At 48.7% G+C, this 25,981-nt stretch overlaps 2 protein-coding genes across 2 annotated transcripts; one reads left to right on the top strand and one right to left on the bottom strand.

Moving 5' to 3' along the window:
- The first annotated feature begins 202 nt into the window (after window positions 1-202).
- On the top strand, window positions 203-21,186 carry LOC118171559. Its single transcript, XM_035334777.1, has 10 exons — window positions 203-284; window positions 1,150-1,157; window positions 1,715-1,861; window positions 2,642-2,811; window positions 8,689-8,748; window positions 8,929-8,992; window positions 18,463-18,599; window positions 19,944-19,982; window positions 20,233-20,384; window positions 21,132-21,186. Exons 1-9 carry the CDS (start codon window positions 203-205, stop codon window positions 20,279-20,281), a joined length of 756 nt encoding a protein of 251 aa, XP_035190668.1. The 3' UTR covers window positions 20,282-20,384; window positions 21,132-21,186.
- Window positions 21,187-21,274: 88 nt separating this feature from the next.
- LOC118171595 (transcription cofactor HES-6-like) lies at window positions 21,275-24,039 on the bottom strand. The gene is made up of 4 exons (XM_035334822.1): window positions 23,698-24,039; window positions 23,093-23,188; window positions 22,864-22,942; window positions 21,275-22,058 (listed from the first exon to the last, which is right to left on the bottom strand). The coding sequence occupies exons 1-4, from the start codon at window positions 23,899-23,901 to the stop codon at window positions 21,613-21,615; spliced, it is 825 nt and encodes a 274-aa protein (XP_035190713.1). The 5' UTR covers window positions 23,902-24,039; the 3' UTR covers window positions 21,275-21,612.
- Between the last annotated feature and the right edge of the window lie 1,942 nt (window positions 24,040-25,981).

The following is a 25,981-nucleotide window of genomic DNA, read 5'->3' on the forward strand; positions in this document are numbered from 1 at the left end:
CGTTAGTGGCAGATAGTAAAACAACGGGCAGTGGCCATACATCTCAGCTGGGAAGGTTCAGATTAGATATTAGGAAATTGCCTCTCACAAGGGAGAGTGGCCCAGCACTGGAAAAGGATTCCCAGGGAGATCAGGGAATCTCCATCCTTGGTAGTTTTTGAGGCTTAGACAAAGTGACACCATTTCTGATCAACCGTTGGCAATGGCGCTGTTTCAAGGAGGTTTAGACAAGGGACCTTCACAGGTCCCTTTCAACCATCACTTCCATGACTCTATTAATCCTGGTAAGACTACTGGTGTGTTGTCAGGGTTTTCAAGGAGAGCTTCTTGATCTAATTATCTGGATTTTTTTGTTTAACACAGTAACCCAGGTCTGGATGGAAGCTGTCTGCTTCAGCTTACTAGAGTAGTATGATTTCAGTATTTCAGTATGATTTTTTTCTTTTTTTTTTCCTTTTTTCTTTTTCTTTTTTTTTTTTTTTAATTATTTTTTTTAGTAAAGGGAAAGGTATAGAAAGAAGTCATTTTTGCCCCCTGGCCAGGAGACAGGCGTGAGTGGAGGGAGCTGTTCTAGCAGCCCAAGGTGGCTGGAATTTTGTTGGAACTCACTTTTAGTTTTGCAATAGAAGCAAGGGAAAGTTTGCTGTGGAAGCAGAAGGATTCTTGTTCTGGGTGTGCAGCACTGTGTGCAGTAACAAGCTGCCTCTTTAGCACTTGTGCAATACAAGTAGCCATCAAAAGAGATGAAGCTATCTTTAATGTCGTCTGTGGTGTACTGTGTGCCTCCAGGAGAAAGTCTCCTTTCACACTTGCCATCTGGCAAGCTTTTCTGGGAATGATGAAGCTTGGCTCCCCATGGCTTTGTGTCATCTGGTGGGATCCTCTCTCCTTCATATCCATGCATTCTTCCTCTGCAGCCAAGCAAAAGATGAATTCCTCTTGCAGGATTGCTCACCTCAGCCCAGGTGCCCATATTCACTGAATTTACAAGAACTTGATTTCCTTTTTATTTTCTTTTTATTTTTTTTTTCTATTTTTTAATGATCCTTTGTTAAATTTAGCTAGGGATTATGAGCATCCCTGGGAAGGAATGAGAGGCTGAGAAACTGAGAAAGAGACTGAGGTTTGTAGTGAGTTTTTTTTCTTTAGGAGAGAAGGTAAGAAAAGAGAGTCCAGGGAACCAAGAAATTTACCTTTGTCCTCTTATCTGCAGATCTTGAATTTAATATCACAAATATGTCATAATTGCTGAGATCTTAATTAAGTTCAGCATTTTACTGTCAGCATAATTGCATTAACCATCTTCATTTCTTGGTATGTCTCGAAAGAAAGTCTTTTACAGACTCTGTGCCAAGTTAATCAATTTTAATGTAGTAGGAATCAAGCTTTTAAAACGCACCTCGAACACAGTAAATACACAAAGTTCCCAAAGCCTGCCTTGTTTTCAGATATGAATAAGATCAACTCAACAAGCCAAGCGTGAACATGTTGTGTGTCTGAGCCCTCCCGAACGGATAGTGGCACTGTGCAGCAGTGTCCCCTGGCTGCACTGCAAGCAGCGGGGGGTGCTCCAGCTTTTCCTGCAAGACCTGTAAAACGTTCACGTTTTGCTCTTAAAATCCAGGCTGCCAGAAGAGGCTTGTCCTCCAGCGAGTTGCGTTCCTTGAGCCTAAATGGGTTTTCACAGTGTAGGCTTGTCTTCTGGGAGTAAAAGTGGCACCTCTCCCTGCAGGGTGCTGGTGAGGATGTCCCAGGGAGCTGCCACAAGGGGTACCCCCAGGAGCCCTCTTGCCCATCAGCTGTTTGTGAGCTATTCCAGGATGCGATCTGTCTGGACAGACAGACAACTGCCCTTGCCAGGATAAGCTGTATCTCAGCAGGGGGCTTTTCTGGCAAATGCTGTACAGCTCTAATTAACCTTTGGTTGGTTCCAGTGTTTATTTGTTTTACTTAAACTGAGACATCTTACTTGTAAGATAAAAGAAACACATTCAGCCCGAGTCCTGAGCTGCCTCTTTTGGTTATTACCAGTGTTGTTACTGATAGAGCCTTCCTGTAAAGAAATGAGGGATAATCCTCATCTTCCCCAATAATGTCCGTCCCCTTACAAAATCCTTCAGGAAGAAAGCTGGGTTTGTAACATGATTCCTTCTGCTCCCCCCCCTTTGCCACGGTGTGGAGTACTGACAGCTGAACTGGTGCATCAAACATACCAAAGAGCTGAGGGGCAGGAGAGAAAATTAACTGGTTTGTTTTCCCTTGCTGCTTGCTGGGTTTGTGAAGAGTAGGCGCGTGCTGCTCTTCTGCTGCTGGACCTGAGACAACTCAAAAATGATGGTGGCAAGAGAGCCGACGGAAGTGAGGGTATCTGAGAGTTGTGTGCTGCCAGGTCCATGGGGCACAGGTGAGGGGAAGAGTGATCTCTGCCGGGTGGCATCCTCTAGAGTCTGTGGGGCTAAGCCTGGTGCATGGAGTTTAGACTGAAGGTCTAACCCTGTGCTCGCTGCAGCATGCGGGGAGGTGAGGTGTAGGAGTCAGTACTCCAGCATCCCCCCTTGCTTTGTGTGCCGCAAAGGGCCCAGGAACAGGAGGACTTGCACCGCCTGCCCACAAGGTCTCAGAACTGAATTTCTTGTTGCAGGAGCTGACGAGGAAAAGAAGAGCAGAGGTTACTTGCCTCTTCCAGAGATGCACAGCGGATCTTAAGGTTGCACTGCATCCAGGACGGGAGATTTGCAGGCCTCGCGTGAGCCACGTGGTCCTGTTAGCCACATCCTGCATCTTACAGGAGCTCTCTGGAGACCACACCAAGTAGGTGAACTTTAGAAGAGTGCTGTGAATTTTTTGCTACTCTTATCATCTAATTGAGTGATCCTGTGCAAGCGTACCAACGATACTTGTGGAACCTTATCCTGTATCGGGGCTCCTGTACTCTTGGATTGTTTTGTTAGAGCACTAAAATTGGATGCCTCATCTTTTGTCTCGCGGCAGCCGTCTCGTTTGTTGAATGATTTGTCAGCTGCTGTCTGACGTCCATCCTGCCATTCCTTTCCATCTTCCAAGAGAGCCATTGCATTACAGCAGCAGTCACACCTCTGTGTATACTATGTCATTGATAAATTCCAGTCTGGCTCGAGCAGGAGGCATGGTCCTGAGACAGCCCTTTTGAAGGGCTGCCGTGATCTCTCCCTGCCGGCTGGCTCAGGGGTATGTTCTGTATTAACGCTCCTTGATCTGTCTGCTGGGTTTGACACCGTGATGTCCTTGTGGAATACTCTGAGCAGATGGTGCATCTGTCTGGGGATGCTTCAGGTTGGCTCAGATCATATCTTACAGAGAGCCGCTAATTTGCCAGTAACACATTCCAGTCCTTCAAGCAGGTTTCTGTCTGCTGCGTGGCTCTGTGAGGGACCCTCCCATTTTAGTGCCTGTTGATTTATTTTGTCTAAGCTGATTCAGCACATACTTCAGTCTGACTTCAGGCATTCCCCATATTCCCTGGTCCTTTCCCCAACATGTCACTCCTGCAAAGGGCGTATTTCCATCTTTTTTGAGGATATGTCAGTGCAAATAGTGCTGGTCTTGGTGGATCTGTGCCCTAGGGGATCCAAGGAACTGCCAGCCTGTCTTAGGAAGAGGAGTGTCTGAGTGTCCGTTGCTCCAGATGTGCACAGCTGGCTATTAATATCTCTGCTACTAGATATTCCAGCTGTTGCCTCAGTGTACTGTGCGTGGAGATGAGTGACCTGGCAGCCCCCTGAGCCTGGGTACAGCTCTGCTCAGAGGTGGTGTGAGGGTGCTGCCGGGGACAGGTGGGGATGGAAGCAGCTGCGTTGCTTCTGCTTGCGGTGTACCCCATGTTAACAATCCTATAGGAAACCCTGGGTGCTGGCCAGCCACGCAGAGCTGTCCCCACATCTCAAAGGGACCAGAGCTGGTCTGGAGCTGGGCCAGGACTCAGGTGTCCCGTGAGCCGGGCTGCTTGTGCTGTGTATTTCTGTTAGCAGGCCTGTTCCCTTGTGCACAGCAGCCTTGTCAGCCTGACTCCCCAGGTGATTTTTGTGGTGTTTGCCTGACAGCTTTGAGTGAGTGAGCTGCAGTACAGGCTCATTTTGGCAGGCATCCCCTTCTTGCTATCAGCACCTTTCTTTCCAAGAGCCTCAGCACCATATGGAGTGGTGCTGTCAGCCCGTGACCGAACCCATTGCTGTGCCAGGCCCTGCCTCTGGGGTGTTAGCCCATAGGGTCACCTCTGGGGTGTTAGCCCATAGGGTCACTTTCTAACAGGCATGCCAATGTCCCAAATACTAAGGCCATGTGGTTGCTCACTTGCCACCTGATCGTTAATATGGTGTGAGATAATTTTTTGGCTCTTCATAGTATTTCAGCGCTGTTTTCTCCTTTGCTGTGCACTTTAGTGGTGTGATGCTACAAGGACTGACAGAGCACCCTACATCTTTGGGCCACTGCTGGGCATTAGATGGGTGTAAGAGCTGTTGTCAAAGAAAACAGCTCTTTAATTTCAGCTAGAGGTGATTGGCTGTGTTTTGTTTTTGAAAGACACAGAGAGATATGGGCCCTTTTCTAAACACAGCAAACAGAAGCTACCTGGGCTTGAATAGGCCTATTATATATATCGTACCTTTGTTCTTTGGTTGGCAAATATTGCTGTCTAAATAATTCCATAGACTGGAAAAGTGAGGTGGAGAAGTGCCGTGACTTCCCCCAAAGTCACACAGTAGACAACTGGCAGACGTAGTAATGACCCAGCCCTTCTGTTGTTCTGTCCTCTAAGAGTGCCTTGCTGCTGTACTTTTCCTTTTTCTGTAGATGTGTTGCTTAGGGGCATGCTTTAGTGGTGGACTTGATAATGTGAGGCTAACGGTTAGACTTGATGATCTTAGAGGTCTTTTCCAACCTAAATGATTCTGTGATCCTATGATTTTCCTTCCTGAGACTTGTTGCATGCTGTTTCTTTAAGTATCCTCATCCCTTGTTCTTTCTTCCTTCCATCCTATGGGGGAGAGGTGGAGGGGAGAAAGATTTGGAAGGAGAGTGCTGCTGAGCTCTGCCTGGAAGAGAAGGCTCCACAACTCACCGCACTCGCAGACAACACCCCGCTCAAAGACTCCAGCAGCCTAGCCAGCCTTTACTAAGAATAAACTCAGTTGTTACATTCTGACCATCTGCGCTACTTACTCCATGCTAAAAATTCACCTTCTCCCCCAAAATGACAAACGCTGCCGGCCATTATGCCTTGAATGCATGCTATGCCAACTCTTGTGACTGAGAGCAGCTATTTCCGAGTGAAACTCAAGAGGTTTGTTCTTTATTGGCTACACATTGTACCTGAACTTTATCATTGGCCAGGCAATTCTAGCCCGTCTATCATTACATCCCCTGTCTGGAATTCACCACGCAAGCAATAGCAGCGTAATAAAAGCCAACAGACAATCTGGTTGCTTTGCTGAGCTTTGAAGTGGGAACGTTTGGCTCTTTGCCACCCTCCCGTTGGGGTTCAGCCTTTCATCTGCCTAGGAGCTGGGGTGAGCAGATTCGTTTGGGTGCTGTGCAGCCCCTACTTTCTCTTCTCCAGCCCAGGGCCTGAAGAAGTGAGACAAGTGCAGTTCCACCACACCGTGTATGCATGTAGTCCCTCTGTAACTCCCTCCACCCCGAGTGACTGGAACCTGTAGGAGCAGTTTCAACCACGTGTAGGCCTCTAATGCATCAAATTCTTAGAGGTTTGTGGAAATAGGTGGCGGGGTGGAAGAAAGAGATTCTATCTGTGGCCCCATTGCAGGGCACGCTGCGGTGGCTCAGCCTTTCTCAGGCAGCAGGGAATCCACCCACCCTCGTGGTATAGATCCATAGGCATCTGATGGGTTGAAGTTCCTGGAACTCCTTGGATTTTTTTTGTCTTTCAATTCCTCCCATTGTTTCTTGACAAAGTCTGTCTCTGAAACCACACTAAAGGTACACACTGAAATCAGCTGGTCATCTTGAAATCTTTGTGTACCAGCCCTGGCTATACATTTGCTCTGATCCCAAGGAAATCCATGAAGTGTTTGTCTCACCTCCCAGTGGGATGTATTTTGGCAGCTACACTTGTGAATATTCTTCTACCTGGTGTTTCATAGAGCCTAGCATTGCTAAATTTAACAGGGTTCCATGTGGACTGAATGCTGCACACTCTAAACTAGCCTGCCTGGCAGAATCTGGCCTGCTCAGAGTCAACCTGGTCCATTTCTCTCTATTGCTCTCTCCGCTGCTCTTCATTTTCTTCAGTGTAACTGTGCTACACAAAAGCCAGTCTCATGGTCGTTTGGAGCCTGGGGAGTGTCTGGAGCTCAGAGCAGTTCCCTTTCTCGCTTGATTCAGAGTGCAGAGGAGGATGGGGAAGAAACTGATCAGTCAGACAGCAATTAAAAATGCACGGGGGAAAGTTTGTGAGCTTTTGTTTGGGGTTGCATGAGCTAATCTCCTGCTTGCACTTTCGAGGAGAATGGGGCAAAGTACTCGCCATGAGCATGTCAGTGTGGGAGCAGGCGGAGGGCAGGGCTGTGCTGCAGGCACCGGGCGGTGCTGGGACCAGCGGCAGCAGGGAGCTGGGAAGGGAGCTGCCCTCTGCACCCCCAGCCCTGGGTCGCACCTGCAGCATGCAGTGGAAACCAGCGGCAGAGCTGAGGGTACAGCCAGCTGCCCTGCGTGGTGCTGCAGGAGTGCGCGTTGTCCTGCAAGACAGTGAAGGGTTGCTCTCTTCTGTGAATTACTATTTCTTCTTTCTTCAGATCATAACAGTGTCATCTACACACAATCCCTACTGCCTAGCCCGCAACATCTGACTCTGTTCTGTAAAGAGGTAACAGCCAGAGCCACATATGGCTACACTGCACACAGCAGCTCACCTGGGCTGAAATTTGGCTTTGCTCAGCTTTTAGAGGCATCGCTTGCTCTTGCAATCAGTGCTTCCAGCTAAGCTGTCAGTGGAGGTTTGTTTCTCAGAGTTTGTTCAAGTGTGATTTCAGGGTTTTACTTGGCTCTTGCAAATAGCATACCGACTTGAAGAAGGAAGAGATGTGGCTTTCTGAGAAGAAAACACACATGGGCATCAATATTTTGGGAATTGTCAGCACTGGTAAAGATCCCTGCATGCAGATCCCTGCATGCGTGCCCTTCCTTTTCAGAGCACAGCAATTGCACCAGGTGTTTGCCCTAGCTGCCTAGCAGTTTCAGGTTATCCTGTACTTGGTGTATTTACCTTCCAAGCAGTCTCAGATGCATGGGGCATAGAGCAGCTGTTGTACTGTGGTGTTGTATAAACACAAGGCAGGTGTTAGCTGGCATCCTGTCTCTTGTATGTCAAGTATAATTGCAGGAGACCGCCACAGCTCCGCCAGCTGGGTGAGTCCCCAGTGTATTTTTGTGGATATTGTATTCCTGTAAATACAGTGTCAGAGCACACAGAGGCACGTTCCCCATCAGGATATTCCCCACCAGTTACCACAGAAGATGAGCCCCTCGCCGTGCTCTGATTTCAGATACCAGCAGGGAGGTGTGACAAACCCATCACAGTGCATCCCTGCCTACACTCCGGCTTTCCAGCAGTCATCAGTACAGGCACGTGGAGGGGTGCACGGGTGCTGGGCTCCCAGATCTCAGATTGGAAAGAACCACCCTTGGTCAGTACCTGGGCTGATGCCTGGAATTTTGGTCTGCTTTGGAATTTTTGGTGTTGGGATTCGGGGTTGCTCAGAACAGGTTGTTCATGAGTGGAGCACAATCCGTACGGGGATGGCTGTCATTTCCATGATAGTTTTTTTCTCATAGATGTGTTGTTCATGTGTTAATCAACCAGCCTCCCAAAGCGGATTGGGTGATCAGCCATGCCAAATTTACCTGTGAAAGGAGGTCTTTCAGAGAGACCAGCATGGAGCTTCTCCGCCCCTCCCCTGCCTGTGCTACACCTTTCACCAGCAGACACATCAACTCCTTTCTTTTTTTTTTTTAACAAATCTGTCTTATGTAACACAAATGAAAAAAAAAAATAAAATAAAAACACCTGGAGAGGAAGTAAAGGCTCCTGATGGCCTGAGTTGTGGGTACCTGTAGTATCTTGGAGAATGTAAAGGGTTTTTTTGTGCAGACATCAGACCAGATCAAAATTCCAAATTCCCCTGGGTTGGCGAAGGAGCAGCACAGATGCATTGCCAAAACTGAACTCTGAGCATGTTTCTTTTCCCTAGAAATAGGCACTGCTGATTTGATCTGAGAAGAGCTTTCAGGCAGAAGAGGTGAGATATGCTCCATCTGGGGGCAGATCTGTGGAGGATAACTTGGTGGGAGTACAAGTTGTGGTAAAATTGCTGGAGAAAATGGGCCCTGGGAGTCAAAATGGGAGTTTCCACATGCTGCAGGTATACAAGCTGAACCCCCAACTGCAAGTGGGGGTATGAGCCAACTCCACATGCCTCTGGTTTTCTTACTCATTCCTTAATCTTTTTTCCCTTGGGGAAACTCAAAATTAACTGTAAGTGCTTTAGCAAGGCAGCAGGAGGAGAAGGGGAGATATTTGTGCCCTGCTTCGTCTGTCGGTGCCAGCTGCTGCCCTGGGCAGAGCTCCCCCCTTCCCAGGGGCACTTTTGTAGAGGCCTCATGGCTATCTATATTCACTCATCTCTCCCTTAGCAGAGCTGTGTTAGCTGATCAGAGAACCTACCCTGGAGAGAGTGGAGACCATGGAAACAAAATACAGGCCCTCACCACGTCGGGTCTCCGCACCGATAGACTGCTAGAGGTGGAGGGAGAAATACCGGTGCAGAGCTCAACGCGATGGCTGCAGCACTCCGAGGTGGTTCTTCCCCAGAAGCAGTCTGCTGGAGGAAGTCTCCTGTGCTTTGAGACTGCCACTGCTCCTACAGTGCTGAGAAACTGCCAGGGCCTCATGGAGGCAGAGACAGCAGGAGCGGAGCCCTTGGACTATGTCAGCAGGGTAAGTTCAAACACGACTTACAAATCCCAGCTGAAACAGCCTCCCAGATCTCCAGCTCTACGTCCGGATTTGGGGTGGGATGAGCTGAAGTTCTGCAGTGCCCGGTGCTGTAGCTACTGAGCCCTTGTTTCTGTGGGCAAAAGTTGTGGTCCAGACTATGTGGTGCACTGTGCCTTGGCAGAAAGGGAGCAGCCACCCTCCCCTCAGGACCAGGATGCTCTTGCCAGGAGGAGGAGAAATGTTTTTGAGGTGGTAGAGCCCATGGCCATGCTTTTCACTTACAGCTGGCTTTTGGAAGGAGCTCTCAAGCCTGGTAGAAGGCCGCAGTTACCTGGCAGAGGAGGCAATGGGTTTGCTTTTCAAGCTGTGGTTGCAGAATTCATAACTGTACAAGAGAAGCGGTTCTGTTCTGTCACATACCCTCTCCAGGGGGAGCAAAATTTAAACACCCCCATCACTTTGAAAATGAAATTAGCACACTTTTTTGTATCTCCCACACAAGAGCACTGAGCTCCTGGGTATTTGATAAGTTGAAGTGATTGGTCTCGCAGCTTCCTCCTTGCAGCTCCCAGCCTGCCATGGAATGGGCAGCTAAGCCAGGATGCTTAGCATCAGGAAATTCCTAATAGGACAGCAGCCTTTGAAGGCAAATGTGACCCTTTGACTGACAGCCTTAAATCTGACAGGACTTGAAATAGAAACCTCAGCATTAGCCCTCTGAAATTCAAGTCTCTACAGTCTTCAATTTTTGGCCCTGCTTAATTCTGATTTCAATATATAGGGGTTTCAACCGGGCAATGTGCAAATTGATACCATAAAAAAACAACAAAAAAAAGTCTGATATGCTCTGACTGTTGAACTCTTGTCTTTGCTTTGTAGCAGAAAGGTTTGTGTGTTTCGTGAGGATACAATTCAGGCATGGTCCCCATTCAGAAGGGAGGTTTGCCCTCGGATTGAGGCCAGGCAGCTCAGGGCAGGCTGTGAGGAGGGAAAGTACGTGTAGGGCCAGTCTCCCTTCCCCTCAGCAGCATTGCTGGGAGCAGGGAGTTAAGCTGTGGAACAGCAATTCCGTACTCACTCTGATCTGCTCTTTGCCTAGGCCCCTCAGTGACAGGATGATGTGTTAGGTAGGATCTTGGTCCCATCTAAAGCGATTCTAATGCTCTTACATCTTAACAGCTATTCAAATAAATGGTGCAAACAGGCAAATTCCTGTCTCTAGTTTGGCTGCTAGACACCAAACGCCCCAGCATGCATATATACAGTAACTCGGAGTGTCTCCAGTCCAGTGGCCAAATACATCAGTTCTACAGTAACAGCAGCCAAAATCCCATCCTAAGAGCCCTCCTCTGTTTCTCTGCCTTCCTCCATTTCCAGCTGCTTACAGTGTTTTTGATTGCTTACCTCAGCCAAAGCACCTTCTGTGTAAAGCTGGTTCTGTATTTCACCCCAACGGTGGGAGCATTTAATAGTCCTTTGTCTCTGGTTTGTAGAGGACCACAGGATAAAACAGATTCATGCTTCCAAGTCTGGTCAGTGCAGGATGTTGGCAGCAAAGGTTTGTTTATTTATTTTATTTTAATTACACTGCTTCACTGCACAATCCCTACCAGTTATACCAGCATAAAAGTGCTGGGTAAATGAAGCTGATTTTGCTTGTCTGATTTGTTGATCCCACTCTTCGATTCTGCTGTAGTGGGGAGTTTTGCCAGTACAGCTGCACCAGCAAAACTGGTAAGTGTGGGTGAGAGTAGCTGGCTGCCTATCGATGGATTGGCAGCCAATCCACCAGATCTCCCTGTTCACTTGCTGCTGTCTCAGTGATGGGAAGACCAAGGGTGTTTGCTTCCTAAGGCAGTACTCAATATGTTGTTGGGTCTAATTCAGGGAGAATTTTACACATTTGGTACAATGTAATTAAATCTTCTGTTCCTAAATGATAGTGATGTTTGGAGCCCCGTGGTGCCGTAGGCAGGTGTAAAGTCTTTGATCGAATGTATTACTGTGTGAGTCCTCCTCATCCTTTGCGTGTAGTGTGTGGGGAGGTAAGTCATGGCAAATCTCTGCTCATGCCGGGAAGCAGGAATGCACGGTGGGCTTCCTGTCACTGGGAGTAGAGTATCCTTCAGGAAACTCACTGTAAATGTGTGCGTGGACACATGTGCATGTGCCCACGCTCCATCATACTTCAGGGTTCAGGATTTGTCTTGAGGATGCCCCGGAAACAAGTTTTTCAGCATCTAATGCCTGAGTTGAGCTCTTTGTAGAACCCAAGTCCTAAAGCATGCGGTGAACCCTCAGCCAGTGCAGCGCAGTGGCCTCTCCATGTCCTGCAGGTCTGTGCAGTCTGTCTGCAGACAGGCATTTTGGTTGATTGTTTTTGCCACCTTGACTTGCAGTCAAACACTCAGAGTCATCTGCTGGGGAGCTGCCAGTTGCATGCTGATTCTGTTTGGGTTTAGGTCATGCACAGACACGCTGGGGAAAGCATTCCTCCCCTGTGGCTTGTTATCTCTTCCTGGAGGAATGCAGTGTCTCTTTTATATAATGTGTGCACACTGTGCTTTGTACTAGGCATGGCCAGCACTATTCAAAATGAGTTGGTTTTTTTTTAAACTGGGGAGAGGGGCCCTAAGTACAGGTTGATAATTTTGAGGGTGCCAGAGAAGTAGGGGAACATGGAAATACTTTGTATTTTGGCCTTCTTTTTCCTGCAAATGGCAGTCCCCCTCCTCTCACACATGTGAAGTGTTGTTTTAAAAAAGGCAAGTCCTCTTTTCCATGGCAAATAGGCTACACAACCTTTGAAGCTAATTCATTCTGCCTTTGAGTCCAGTAAATCTTTGGAAGCCCCATATGAAATCTTCTCTGTCTTCCTATCTAGGCCAGGTCAGCTGTTCCTGTGCTGATCGTGAGCATATTTGAAAGGTGTGCATGAGAAACTGATTTTTGACTCCTTCAGAATACCTGGGAAGTCAGAACACACCAAAACTGCCCTGTTAGGACAGGCTGAGTAGGCAATTCAGTTTGCCTTATGCTCCATTTACTTTTCTCTCAGTTGTTGTTTCTCTCTGTTGTTCTGCCGCAGGTTTCACTGTTCCTTTGGTCTGATTTTTTTTTAGCCTCATTACTGTTGGTTTTGTTGTGGACAAAACATAGGGAGGCTCTCAGGGAAGCCATTATTTTGTGTACTGGCTTTAGTTTCCTCTTGTTTTGCTGCCTCCTGATCCTTCTAGTTGCTGTGTAGTCTTACTGATATTTCTTACATGTATGTGTATGGGTATGTACAAACAAGCTTATATATGTATGTACCTAATGGACGTATATAAACAAACCCAGCGACACACACGTGGAGGGCCAAGGAAACTGCGTTAGTTGTTGAGTCCCGTGTCCCTTTAAAGGACTGTATTGCCTTAATATCTTTAGTGAAAGGGGCTTTTCACATTTATTTGAAGGAATTTTACTAGATGGCAGCAATGTACCAGTGGAGAACTCAGAGCCCTGGCATGGTGAACTGCTGCCAGGTCAGCTCTGCACTGCACAGCAGTGCATGCTCCTGGGGACTCGATTCAGCCACAGACATTTTGTGGCTCCAAGCAGCAATGTGCAGCCAGAATCTGCTCCTCCATAGCCCTTTGCCTTTCTGCGAAGTGGGGATGAGGCTGAATTGAGAATTGTCGAGGCTGTGAAAGCACAGCTGGAACACAGGCATCACCGTTGAGGAGGGAGGTATTGTCCACCTCATAGCTCACATCAGGGCTTTAGAAGGCTCAGGGCCTCTGGCTCTGGGTGGCAGAGACACATCAGCACTGGAATGAGCCTGCTCCCAGAATGACAGCAGCCACGAAAGGGTTTTCAGCCCTTGTTCTAAAATACCTAACATGTGAATTTGTTCTTCTGGTTGTTCATTTTTGTCTTTGCATTTCTTCTTTGACTGATCATAGCCACTAAAAACTGTTTCCTGTTTCAGACAGAATCCCACATAAATGGAGAATTCCTCTCTCTTAAGCAGGCAGCTGGCAGCAGTCAGTCCATCAGAGTGGGACCTCGCAGCCCTTGTTTGCTCCTCTGCTGTGGATACATTCCTAAGGCTTGCCTTGAGCTCTTCTCTCTCAGGACTCACCCAGTCCACATGAGTGGTTGGAAAGGTACACAGTATGGAGCAGAAATATACTTTCCCAGGTGGCCCACACAGCACTGCTTCCAATGAGATCCCGTCCAGCTGAGGACAGGTAGGCACTACCCAAATGCAACTCCAGACTGCTGGCCTGGTGGAGGAGCGTGCCCTTGGCAGGCAGATCCCTTCCCGCTCAGACTTGCTCTGAGATACCCAGTAGTACCGTGGGCTGACTTGTTAGGCAGCTGGAGCAATGCCTGCCCCACATTTAGGGAGGGAGAGCTGTCTCTGTGCTGGGTGAGGCCTCTCTGATCTGTGTGCCAGGAGCTGTATATAGACACAGACAGTTGGATGAAAGGTGAAAGGTGTGTAAATTCTCCCCCGAGGGGCTGGGATTGAAGCTGTAAAACCAAAAGTTTATAGAAACACTTTAAGCTCAGTCTGGAGTAGCCATGTTTCCCTAGAAAACTGATGGGAGCTGAGAGATCATAGGCTCCCACTACACTGGTGTTTCACTTTGGAACAGTTGTGTGGTTTTGAAGCAAACTTCCTAACTGTCATCACTCCCTGTGCACCGTATCGGTTGGCAGCTCGGTTTCTGTGCATGCAAGACTGGGTTCATTTTAATCAAAACTAAATCAGAAGTTCTGCTCTGAGCTTGCACCAGATGTACTCTGACTGTGGAGGAGACCATGGTGGTCAGAAGCAGCAGAGGGTTCTCTGGACAGCTGTGAAGCACATGCATGGCTGCGAGTTTGGCCCAGGCGACCAAGTCTGCCAGGAGGTAAAATCCTTGAGCAGCATACACGATAGATGTAGGAGCCTTGAAACCAACTGCTTCAGCCAACTGATCTCCTCCATCACACACAATTATTTGCTGAGATATATGTGGGCCTTGAGCTTATGTGACTTTGAGCCCTTGGTGAGTAGCGGCCTCAAGTGGGTGCTGAAGTTTAGCTGTCCAGGGACAGCAGATCATAATGCATTGTCCCACACCTACAGCTGCACTGTGGCTGACACTGGGGTGTTTGGAGGCTCTACTGTGCCAGGAGAGGGCTAGGTATTCCCCCCTTGCTGCAGGGTCTGCATGGGCTACGAGGAAGAACACAGACTGCTTTTAAATATGTTAGGTGTTTCAGGGAATGGTCAGAATGACTTTCTTTCTCCACTTCTGTCTGCTAAGACCTCCATGGGGACATATGCTGGGGTTTCACTGGGGTTGCTGTGAACTGGAAAGTAGTTGCAGCCATCCCAGGATCCCTTAGGAAGGCTGATGCAGGGACAGGACGGTGTGGGTGCCCGCTGGGGCGGGCTGTGCTCGGCACTGCGCCGGGAGGCAGAGCAGTGACAGATTCACTGCAGCTGTCAAAGGAACAGCTGGAACAGCAAACAGCTCTTTTCAGGCTTCACACCAAGCTGCAGTGTTCCTACTTTCCTGCTCGTTCTTGCCCAGCTGCAGTTATCACCCAAATTGCATGCTTCCCCAGTGAGTCACTGGTGCCCAGGGGCACCATGCACCACTTCCAGCAGGAAGGCGTGGGCTTCCTGAAGGGGCAGAGATGCTCAGCAGGGCCCTCTGCTCTAGTAGGAACATCTCCTCTCAGCCTGTTGACAAGAGGCCAGGGCTGGAAAAAAATTCCTCCTGAAAGAAACAGAGTCACTCTGCAAAAGCAAAGCATCTCCAGGCGACAAATTAATCTTCTCAAGCAGTGCGTGTAAAGAGGACACTCTTAACGAATGTGCTGGGAAATAAAGTTTCCTCTTTCAGAAGTATCAGCATATTCCAGACTGTGGAGCAGATCTCTGAATGCAGAAGCCGTAGGGATGCCTAGCCGCACCTGCAGCACACTGAGAGCCTGGCTTACACAAGACCTCAGTTTAGAGCACTGCTGGTGGGAGAACCTCCAGCCCACCGTGAGAGTGGTATCTCAGGTTTTCAGATCTCCTCCGTTGCCCCTTGGTTAATGTGCTTGATTCCATTTCAGCATTGTTTCAGATCCAATAATCCTAGTGTTTTTGTGAGGTTTGAGCTCTTGGCCTCTTGTTGCCCTAGCAGCAAAACTCGCCATCGCTCTGTGATCCCTAACACGTCTGCAATGCCACATCACCAGGCAGCACGCTACTGAGCTGCACTAGACCTCGGCACACAGATCTCTCTTTTAAAGTACCCCCAAAATGACACAATGTTCATGCCAGCTTTGTGCTTTTATGTTACCTTTATGTTAGCTGCAGGAGGACAAACAGTGCTTGGTGTCTGGCACGGGAAATGCTCTTCAGCCAGCAGGGTGAGCTCAGGCAGGATGGATGCTGTGTGCTGCGTGACCCCGGCAGTTTTGATCAGGTAGTACGGCCTGAACCGACCTTACCCTTGCCAACACAAGGACAGCAAAGTAGGAGGGCAGCTGGGTGGGGTGGGTGTGGGGCTAAAGATGCAGGGCAGGTGGGGAGCGTGAATCAGATAAGGCTGAGGGCAGGGGGAGGGCTGGGCCAGATGCTGCTGGGGCTCTAGGAGAGGCTCCAGGGGCAACAAGAGGATGTTTGTGTAGAGGGACTTTGAAGAGGTGAGTGGTGGAGTTAGAAAGCCAGTGGAGATGTGATTCACATGAGAGTTGGTTGGAGAGGTGCTTTTTAACTCCTGGCTCCTCTCTTTAATCTGCATGATCCTTGGCATCTTGCTGTTGCTTTTCATCTGGAGATCTCACCATGAACACAATCATCACTCCCAAGTAGGAGGTGGGGAAAACTCAGGTGCAGAGCAATTAGAACTGGGAACTGAGCTTCAACTCCATCAACTGTCCTGTGGGCCTGTGTTTTAGCTACTGCCACACACCCCTCCCCTGTAACTGTGTCTGCCTGGAAAAAGCATAGGGCAATTGGCACCCAGTCCAAGTCCATGGGTGAGATAAGCTGCACTGATGAGCTCAGAGCTTTCCTCTATTTTGGGGGGTTCGTGTTGGGAAGCTTGCTTTGCACATGAACCTTTCTGCCCCAGATGCGTCTGCATCCCTCAGGTCTTATGGCCAAGGGAGGAGAAGGGCTTGCTGCAGTGGTCTTCTGGTGAGCGCGTGCTCATGTGTGCGGTGCCGAACTGTGGGAAGCACCGGGAGGCATTGGTCTGCTTTTCCCCAGAGAATTTTGACACCAGCACGTCTGGTTGGGAGAACCTGTCTGTCTAGTATTGCTTTAGTTGCGTTCGATGGTCTGGATGGCTCTTCTATCACACCTATCAAAATATCAGCACTTTTCAGGAGTGGATGGGGTGATGCGATCGCTATCCTGCATGGATTGCTTGTTCTCACAGCCTCTCCAGTGGGAACAGTGCGTATCTGGAAGTGTTTTGCTTTGTACTTTAATATTCACATAGGCTGAATGTTTGTAGGGTAGGGCAGGGGGCAGAGAAGCGTGAGGTTTTGTGGTTGCTCCTGAGTTATTCCCAAAGCACAGAGGGACCCGAGGAAGTTCAGGCTGCTGCACAGGTATGCTCTGCCCCTGCTGTGGGAGCTCCTCTGTGCCAAGGAGCTCAGCCGTGGCTCTCCTGGCTCACTTCACCATCCTTCAAAACATCTCCTCTGAACTGTGTGGAATGCTTTCTTGCTTCCTCCTCGGTTTGTAGGAGGTAGAAGGAAATAGCTTGAGCAGCAGGAGATGGTGTGACCATGGGCAGAGGTTGCTGAGAGGTTGCACAGAGGTCTTGGCAAAGCTGGGGGGAGGCAGCGGTGCACTGCCTCCACGGGGCTGTGACCGTGGCCACTCGGTGTGGCTGACCAGGTCCCGTGCCAGGGCTGTGGACGTGTCTGCGTGGTTCTGTAAAGCCTCACTGTGCAGCTCACCGAGTCCCGTGCTTTACAACACACCTGGCATCCAGGAGCACACAGGAGCTGACACAAACTCTGTATCAATGCAGAATGAACGTGGGAAGGCTAGCACGTTGGTGGGTTGCCCTGAAAGCCGGTGAACCAGCCCTCTATGGCACACGACAGTACTTCTGAGTTTGGCAGTTTGGCAGAGCAGGTGGGACAGTTCTCCAGCCCCAGAGATGAGCCCCTTTGAGCTGTCGTTGGAAGTCCATGACTCTCCGTGGCAGTGGAATTGGGATCGAGCATACGGGTCCATTTTCTTGCTTGTTAGTCATGGAAAACATGACAAAAAAGTACTAGCATGCTCTTTTAACTCCAAATGTGCAGAAAGACTTGTGACACCTAACACAAGGACCGAGGGAGAGTCTCAGAAGCAGACTGAGTTCCCAGGCTCTGTACGTCTGTGATTAGTGCCCCAGGCAGCAAACCGCATTCTTACCAGGGCTACAATTTATAAATGAAACATCTTAGTACAGATCCAGGGCTGGCTTCGGCTTCTGCTGTGTTATTCATGAGTGTGTGAAAACTCTGAAAAATGTGACAGACCTTGGGTTAGGTTCTCAACACAACATTACTCCTCGTGAGATGAAATATGAGAACGTCTCTGCTCAGATAGGAATGTCTACGCTGGGAGATAATGGCAAGTGTGTGTGTGTGTGTGTATAATGGTGTATATGTGAAGGGAAACTGAAGCCTTTGGTGTTCTGCTGTCAGCGAGCTTCCCCAAAGGAGCGCCTTGTTATCTAGCTACAGGCACTTGCGGTCACTGCTGTGTGGTTGAAAGCAGTCTGAAAACGTTTTGCCCCCAAATTGCTTTTATGTGGGGTTTTGCAAGGCTGCTTGCTTTTAACTGTGAAGGTCTAGGAGCCTGCCCCTCCTTGGGTCACGCCAGCAGTCTGTGGCCTCGTCTTGCCAAAGTGAGTGCTCAATGAAAGCACTGACTGAAAATTTGCCTTTTGTTCCTTTTTTAAGCAAAGTGCTCAGCCCCCGTGGGTGGCAATCTGCAGAGGCTCAGCATCACTCCTACGTCCCAGCAGTAATTTGGTCTGGTTGCTGTGGGTGACCGGGGGACTGTGTGGTCAGAAAGGGGCTGTGCCAGCGTCCTCCCAGTGAGAGGAGAAGGAAGGGAAAGCACGGGATGCTCTGGAACCCCTGAGCTGCACGTGCTTGGGGGAAGAAGGCATGTCAGGAGCATACAAGGTCTGTCAAATACTGTGAGCCTCTGTGCTATCTTAATTGGGGAAGGACTTGGTCCTATTTCCTGAGACGTAAGTGGGAGTTTTCCTGTTGGTTTCAGTGAGAGCTGCTCTGGGAACACAGTTTATATGACCAGAGCTGCTATGCACATGGGTGGTTTGCCCACCTGGGCTCACAGTTTTTTTGATATAAATCCATAATTGCCTTGTGTTAAAGCCACATGGGGGTCCTGAGCCTCAGGTCCAGCCTTCCTCATGTCCCCATGTACTTAGTGACTGCCTCTGCTCTTTAATGCTCAGTTCACAGATGCCCATTTGGATCAGCACTTTGGTAGGGGACAAACAAAGCCCAGGATCTGCAGCAGGCTTCCCAGCCTGCGTGTGCTCCATGTGCTGCGTGAGATCTGCTGCATCCTGTGGCCGCTTCTAGCGAACAGGTCTGTCTGGCTGTACCCGCGCTGAGGAATCTGGTCTGGGTGCTCATCGTGGCCGCTTTCAGCGTACAAGTTAGGTTAAGAGCTGGGTGTGCAGCAGCCCCGCTCTCTGTGCCTCCAGACCGCTCCTGCCCTGGGCCTGTAGTCCCAGGTGGGAGCTGTGCTGCGACCTTGGAGGTGCCTCATCCAGGTGTCTGAGCCCTGCATTGTGCTGTGACACAGCCAGCAGCCAGGGGACACCGCTACCAGGGCCTGGTGCAGATGTTAAAATAGCACCTGCATAGACGACATGCCCAGCTGCAGCCTGGGCCAGGCTTTGTGTGCGGCTCCAAACACTGCCTTACCGGGGAGCACTGTCTTCACTCTGCATTAGCCAGCTGGTTGGGAAGCAGTGATCTTGTTAAAAGATAGGTCCAGAGGAGAAAAATGAGCCCCATCTCTTTGCATTGCCTGCTTTGCCAGAAGCAAGGACAGTAAAATACTGGAAAGTAAATACTGGGTTCCTTCGTCAGACAAAAGCAATAGCTGACTTCATCCACGTGAAGTGTTAAGAATAATTTTGCCTTCCTAAATATTTTTTTTTCTTTACTGACAACTGGTGACGTGTAAAGGATTCCGTCTGGCCAAAGTAGGTTTTGTATGTGGGTATGTGGCATGGAGATGGCTTAGAATGAGACCGTTGGTGGGAAATGAAGGCAGTGACAAATTAGTGTCTTGTACTAAAACTGTTCCTGGAGATTGTTGGCCAAGCACCACAGTCTCACTTTTCTATTTTTAAATCTCTCACCAGCTGCTATGTGACCCTTCCCTCCACACCCACAAAAGAAAAAAATAACCTTACCGATTAGAAACAGGAAATAATAAAACTCACTAACCACAAAGGATTTTCAAATGCATAAAGTAAACAACCAGAGATGGTGAGAAATACATATTTCCCACTGATCCCTTTTCAGCACAAGTAGCCGTAGCTTGTAATTACAGTCACTGGGGATTTACAGCTTTTAGGGGAAAGTATGTCTTTAAGTTGATGCTGTCAAAACATAGCAAAGTATTTTCAGCACACCAGAATGTTTCCTAGCCCCTCTCCCAGCATAACAATGAGGTTGCCAGAAGTGTGATAAGGTGTATTACTGAGATGATCTAGGAGAAAAACTGTTAAGTGTTGGGCCCCGTATTGGGTAGGGATCTGCTCCTCTTTGCTGCCCTGTGTGCAGACCTCAGTGCTGGGCAGCACAGGTTTCTCTAGTGGGTGCAGTAATGGGTGCTGAGCTGGTGGGGGGGCTTTCTCTAAGTTCAGCAATATGAGATACTGATTTCTGAAGGTCTTCAATGTCTTTCCTCTTTCAGGATCTTGAGGTTCACTTTGCCTGAATGTTTTCACAACCTGTGAGTGTCCTGTGGACTTTGCTGCTGCTGTTTGCTTGGGCTGGCTCCAGTCCCCACTGCAATAGGTATGTTTGTGGTGGGGGTCATTTGGGTGCGTTTTCTATATTGCTGTTCTTCTGGAGGTTTCCTTCACTGAAAGTTAGTCTCATCTTGGGGGAGTCCTAATTTTCAGTCAGAGAGTAGAAACTGAGGTTGCACTAAAATATGTACAACTCTACATTTCATACAGAATTGCCTTCTTACCCCCCAGTTCAAGAAATCTGTGCTGCTACGCACCAGTGCTGCCTCCTTTCATGTAAGCCAGTTGTTGCTCCTACCACCCTTATGCTACCACTTCTAATAGCTCTTCAAGAGTGATGGATGAAAGGGACAGCTTCACAGAAAAGGATGCTAAAGCCAGAGGTGATGGTTTTCACTCTTTCAACACATCATCAAATAGATCACGCTGCATAATTAGTCTCTCTGAACTGGGGATCCATTATTTAGTATGCACAGTGTTTGTTTAAGAGATCCGTGCTCTTTTCTTTTAACTGTGAAGAGCTTTTAACTGCCTTTGAGTTGAAAAACTGTGACCAAATGTTGTCAACAAGTTAAGCAGATTTGTCCCAATCTTACTGGTAGGTTATTTCACCTTCTGCCCTTCAGAGTCTGTCTGCAGTTCCCTTATAAGTAAAACCTAAAGGCTCGGGTTGATAAGCCCAACTCCTGTTTTTGTTTTTGTTTTTTGTAACTTTTAAGTGTTACCATGACCCAGGTGATTATTTTTGTACGTGTGTGTGAGCATGCGTGTGCTGCTTTTTCTACAAAGCATCAGGGTCAAAAAAACTGAGCACCTTTCAATTGCTTCAAGGAAAACTGTTTGTGAAAGAAGAAAACAAAAGCAGATCCCGAAGTACTGTGTAATCAGAGCGGACAGAACAAGGCTGGGAGAATATCAATCATTATCTTCCAAAAGTTTATTTAGAATAAACAAAAAAAATCCCTAAATGTAACTATATGTAACATATATATACACCTAGCTCACTAGTTTAACAGTTGTATCAGCATGGTCAGGTGTTGGGAACAGCACATCTAGGGTGAGCAATACAGATAGTATTTCTGAACAGTCTAAAACGTCTAAACCTCATCTTTCCCTTTCTTTTTTTCTAGTCATTGCAGCATTGTTACAGGAATCAGAACTGAAATATTTGAAAAAGAAAAATATATTTAAAAAAAAAAAAAAAAAAAAGAAGAAATTAACTGTTTACTTCTTTATCCAGTGAAGTGATCTCAGCTGCGACGTAAGACCCGAGAGGTAAGCTTGGTGTAAGAGGGGTTGTTGCTCATTGTCTTGTTTCTTTATTAATAAAAAGATAATTATTTTAGGAATGTAAGACAAGAAAGTTACATAATTAATATACACTAAAGGACATGAGAGGATTCTATACAATAATTTAGATGTATTAAATAAATACAAAATAATAGCAGCCTTCTACAATGCAGGCTACACATAGGTTTACTTCGGCTTGAAGTACCCTGGTCTTTAGTACACCTACAGGAACAGATTTGCTCCACAAGTGTTTTAAAGAAACATATCTATAAGATACATACATAAGTGTCTAAGGTTAGGATAAACATTTGAAAACACATTTTACCATGGTCTCCACATATCTAATGACCCCATACTAGGGTTATTATGGGAAAAATTCAGCTGCAGGACCTGTCTGGGAGGCACGGCATCGACCTGGCTGAAAACTGACAGTGACGGCAGCTGGAATGAATTTTTGAAAGCCTGTTTGTTCTCCACTGGGTAGAAGTGCTCCTGAGATGGATTTGTGCTGGGAATGTTCCCCTTAGGGCCCAGTGGGGTTTTTGGTGTCAAGAGAGGCTGCTGAGATGGGCTTGAAGATCTTAATGCTGCTTTGCAGGTGTCTTCACCAGACCTCGGTAAAGATTTCAGCAGGTGGTTCAACAGTCGGGCCCCAAGGGTCTTGTCCATCCACTCGCAGGTAAGGAGAAGGTTGTGGACCTCGTGCATGCACTGAATGTATCCAGTGCTGTACCTCTGCTGAGCTTCAAGGCCCACTTTGGAATCAGCTGCATTGAACAGAAGGCAACTGGAGTTGGTAAGTGTGTAAAACCTGCACTTCCAACTTAAAAACATTTGACAGTTTCCTGTCTGCATTGGCCCCTGTGGGGGCTTATTGCTGAAACTGCTTCCAGCTGAAACCATTGCAGGGGGGCTGCAGCAGGTCAGTGCCCTGCTGCTCCCAGGGTGAGGCAAAAGCTCTGCAAATGGTGCAAGTGAGAGCAGTGCTGGGGTCCAGGCTGGAGTGGGTACAGGGCTCAGGTGTCCTGGTGGAGTTTCCCACTGGAACAAGGATATCTCAGGCTACCGGTGGGAGCTCCCCTGCCAGTCTATAACTGCCTTTTTGGGCCCTATTAAGACACTGGGAGACACTGAAAATGTATTCTGTAAGGCCAAGATACTGGCTCCTGGACTAGAGTAGGTAGGTTGCTTCCTGCTGTGTTTTCAGCCTGATTTAATTCGCTTGGGCCTTATGATAATGTTAGTGGTTCGCAAGGTTCAGGGGAAGGTGTTGCAGGGAGTGAGCTGCCTGGCCAGGCTGCCCCGGCATCCTGCTGCCCACCAGCAAGCAGAGCCAAAATGGAACAAAAGGAGAAACCGGCACTGGAAGAAAAAGCTTCCGTGGGTTACCAAGTGTTCAGCTCCATCTCCCCATCTAGTGGTGAAAGCCAAGCCCAGACCCGCAGCTCGGGCCTCAACAGGTTTGAAGGAGGCTTTTGCTAAATTGCCAGCGGACTAAAGGGGTAGTGCTGTGCTCTCCTGACGCCCCCGGGCTGCACTGAGCATCAGGGCCTGTAGGGAAGATGCACTTACCCATCAGCTTGCTGTTTTGGATGTTCTGAAGGTGTTTGACTGTCATTTCGAGGATGTCTGCTTTTTCGAGTTTAGACTGCTAATAAAGAGAGAGTTCAGCAGCTGAGAGGCCATGAAGTATTTGTGCAACGCCAAGTTTCCCAAAAGACAGAGCCCCCCTCCTGTCCCCCAAAAGCCAAACAATCCCCATCAGCAGAAGGACAAAATCTGTGTAAAAGTGAACACTTACATCCAGGTGAAATGCGCCCACAACGGTCTCTTTCAGCTGGTCCAAGCAGTTATTAATCCTTTCCCTTCGCTTCCGCTCGATGAGAGGTTTCCTCAGCTGGCAAGGAAGAGAAAAGGAGGAGGAAGAAGAATTGCAGATTTATTTTTCATCTCTGCCGCAGTGGAGCGAGGGCATAACAGGGCTGTGTGGGCTTCACTGGGGCCAGGAAGGTCACATCCCTGTGCGAAACCAGCACGGGATGGCGCGGCACTCGGCAGGTTACAGGTGGGGAGCACCCCGTCTCTAGCTCCGGTAAGGGCCTGTCCTTTGGGTTGTGTTAGGTCTGAGTTCTCTTACTTACACTCCTATTAACCAGAGCTTACCCAACTGAAACCAAAAGACAGAAACCTTTCTAAGGCAGAGAAAGGAAGCAGAAAAAAACACCCATGTGGATTAAATTCAGAGAAAACATCTGTATAATAAGAGGATTCAAATGTTGTGTTTCTCTTTCCCAGAAGTCTGTAACCCCCATCATTCACCTGCCGAGTTCCACATCCGTCCGTGCGTGGGCTTCCCGTCGGGCGCGCGCGGCCCTTGCCACGGGAGGCTGCGTGGCCGGGACCTACCTTCCTTTCCTCCTTGGTGCTGGAGAGCTTGTGCACGCCGCCGGCCGTGGCTGCGGCGGTCATTGTAATCCAGCCTGGCCGCCCCGAGACACCGCGAGGACGGGGACGTGGAGGAGGCACTCGGGCAGTAGGTCGCTCCCTGTCCCGACGGGCTCTTTGCCTCTCCTCTGCTCCTCTGCTGTATTTATAACCCAGAATTAGCATGTGAAAGGGGACTTGCCTTGGCGGGACTTCTTTTCCCACACGAGGGGTCGAGCCCAGAGGTTTGTGGCCATCAATCAAAGCTGACAGGTCACTGCATCTTTTCAATGACCACGCCGGCCCCCCCAAACGGCGACAGATGTCCAGCCTCCAAAGCTTTGCTTTGTAGGGATCTTTTGTTAAGGAGGGAAGCAAAATGGGCGCGCTCTGAGCAGCTTGCATGGCTCCGTGCTCAATTTGCACAGATTCCCAGGGAGGAAAACAATAGCTGGGAACCAGTCGAGTTACACCTGGGAAAATGCCTCCTATGTGTCTTTCTTTTTCCCTACATCTCCTTGAGCCAATGCTGCTTTTTACCTGCTAGCCTGAGCCTCAATCACTTTAAATCTTTGAAGCAGCCTCTTAATTTAATAATAGAGTGCTTGATCGACTAGTTCCTGCTCCCGGGAATTATTATTGCAAGGTAACGATGATCGATTAAAAACTGTTGACAGCAGACAGCTACAGAAACATTGTATTCATCAACAAATCCTCTAGGGAAAGCATTTCATTTGTCTCTTGAGAACCCAAATTCTCTGCTGTACACAGCTAGATGTAGGAAATACAAAGCTCTTCTAATTTTTGACTGCTGTGTAGTATTTAATATTAAGCTTACAGACAATTGCACATGCAAGCAAACCTAGAGGTGAGTTCAGTCCTGCTAATTCTGTGGGACTTTTACTTGTTTGCTTTTTCCCCCCTTTCATGCTGCCAGGAGTCTTGGGTGTTTTGGGGGGAAGGGTGTTTTTTGTTTGTTTTGAATCCTCTGAAATGCTAGTGCGGAAGCACATGGGCCTTCAAAGCAGACTTGGCACAGGATGGGAATGTGCCTTTATGCTTCCTCACTTCTGTCTGGTTTTGAGGGGGAGTTTGAAGGCATTCTTCATGACTGTGCTTTTGCTTTCTGACAGTTGCTTTGCTAATGAGCAGGATCTGGCAGTGTCCTGTTGAGTCACGCAGGTGAAGCCCTTTAGGGTGGTGTTGAATGTGCCACCTTATTTAAATGGGCAGGAAGAAGCTCGAGCTGTTCAGAAGCACCAAAAGCCACCACGAGCTGCTCTTGGGATTTCCCATCACCCAGCACAGCGCTGCAGCTGCAGAGCCCTCACTCCACCCCTTCAACCGTAGGTGGTGATGTACCCCAGGAATAAAAGCAAGGACATCACGTCCCTTGCTTAAACACTGTGTGGGTGTATGTTTGTATGTGTGTGAATACAAGCATATTTGCAGCATGTCTGCACGCACTGCTGCCTGGGCTCCTGATGAAAACATGTCCCCAGATGTGGTATCTTGCAGGCAGAGGCTGTTAGTCAAATGCAGGTATGGGGTGCAGTTGCATGGTTTTATAAGCGCCCTACTTGGCAAGGGTGCATGAGGGAGAGCCCAAGACGGGATGGTGTTTGTTTCTCAGGGAGAGGAGGACATGGGAGGGGACAGTTTGTCCTTCCTGCCAAGTGAAGGTGATGCAGCACAGGAGCAGGGATGGGCACCTTATATCAGATCTGTCCCCTGCACAGAAAACTGGAGTATTTTCCACTGTCCAGAATTAGAACATGCTTGCCCATCAGCTGCCTTGGCCTGGACTTGCTGCTTCTGCCTTAACCTGTTGCTTGTGCCTTGTGAGGAGGATGCTTTGTGAGAGAGTTGCCCAGGAGCTTCCACTGAAATGCTGCTCTTGGCCTGGCAAGGAGGGTTGGGAGTGTGAAGCCATGGGTTGTGTGTCCCCTCATAGCCATTCTCAGATCTCCCCCCTGTGCCTGGGGCCCCCTTCTGCCCCAGCCCCAATGCTGGCGACCTGCCTTCATAGAGTGGCTGGGGCTGGCAGCGACCTTAAAGATGCATCTGGCTCCTCAATGCCCTTTTGCAAGGGGCTGCACTGGTGCCATGAAACAAGCACAGGCTGTGTGTTTGAGGGGAGGTGCCGGGGATGGTGGGGAGCAGCTTGGTGGCCCCCGCTGCCCAGCCCCAGCTGAGCCCCGAGACCTTGGCAAGCACTTGTTGCTCTGCTGGCCTCTGCTCTCGGTGAGCTCATTTCAAGGTTCAT

The sequence above is a fragment of the Oxyura jamaicensis genome, chromosome 9, assembly GCF_011077185.1.
Source record: "Oxyura jamaicensis isolate SHBP4307 breed ruddy duck chromosome 9, BPBGC_Ojam_1.0, whole genome shotgun sequence".
Classification (NCBI taxonomy): domain Eukaryota; kingdom Metazoa; phylum Chordata; class Aves; order Anseriformes; family Anatidae; genus Oxyura; species Oxyura jamaicensis.

Bases quoted from the DNA above. Each gene is read 5' to 3' on its own strand.
- LOC118171559 (XM_035334777.1), top strand. From the start codon at position 203: ATGGCGCTGTTTCAAGGAGGTTTAGACAAGGGACCTTCACAGGTCCCT. The intron at 2,812-8,688 runs GTAGGTGAACTT...TCTCTCCCTTAG, and splicing joins CTCTCTGGAGACCACACCAA to CAGAGCTGTGTTAGCTGATC. The intron at 18,600-19,943 runs GTCTGTCTGGCT...TTCCTCTTTCAG, and splicing joins TGGCCGCTTCTAGCGAACAG to GATCTTGAGGTTCACTTTGC.
- LOC118171595 (XM_035334822.1), bottom strand. From the start codon at position 23,901: ATGCTAATTCTGGGTTATAAATACAGCAGAGGAGCAGAGGAGAGGCAA. The intron at 23,189-23,697 runs GTAGGTCCCGGC...CTTCCTTGCCAG, and splicing joins GCACCAAGGAGGAAAGGAAG to CTGAGGAAACCTCTCATCGA. The intron at 22,059-22,863 runs GTAAGTGCATCT...TGTTCAATGCAG, and splicing joins CCAAAACAGCAAGCTGATGG to CTGATTCCAAAGTGGGCCTT.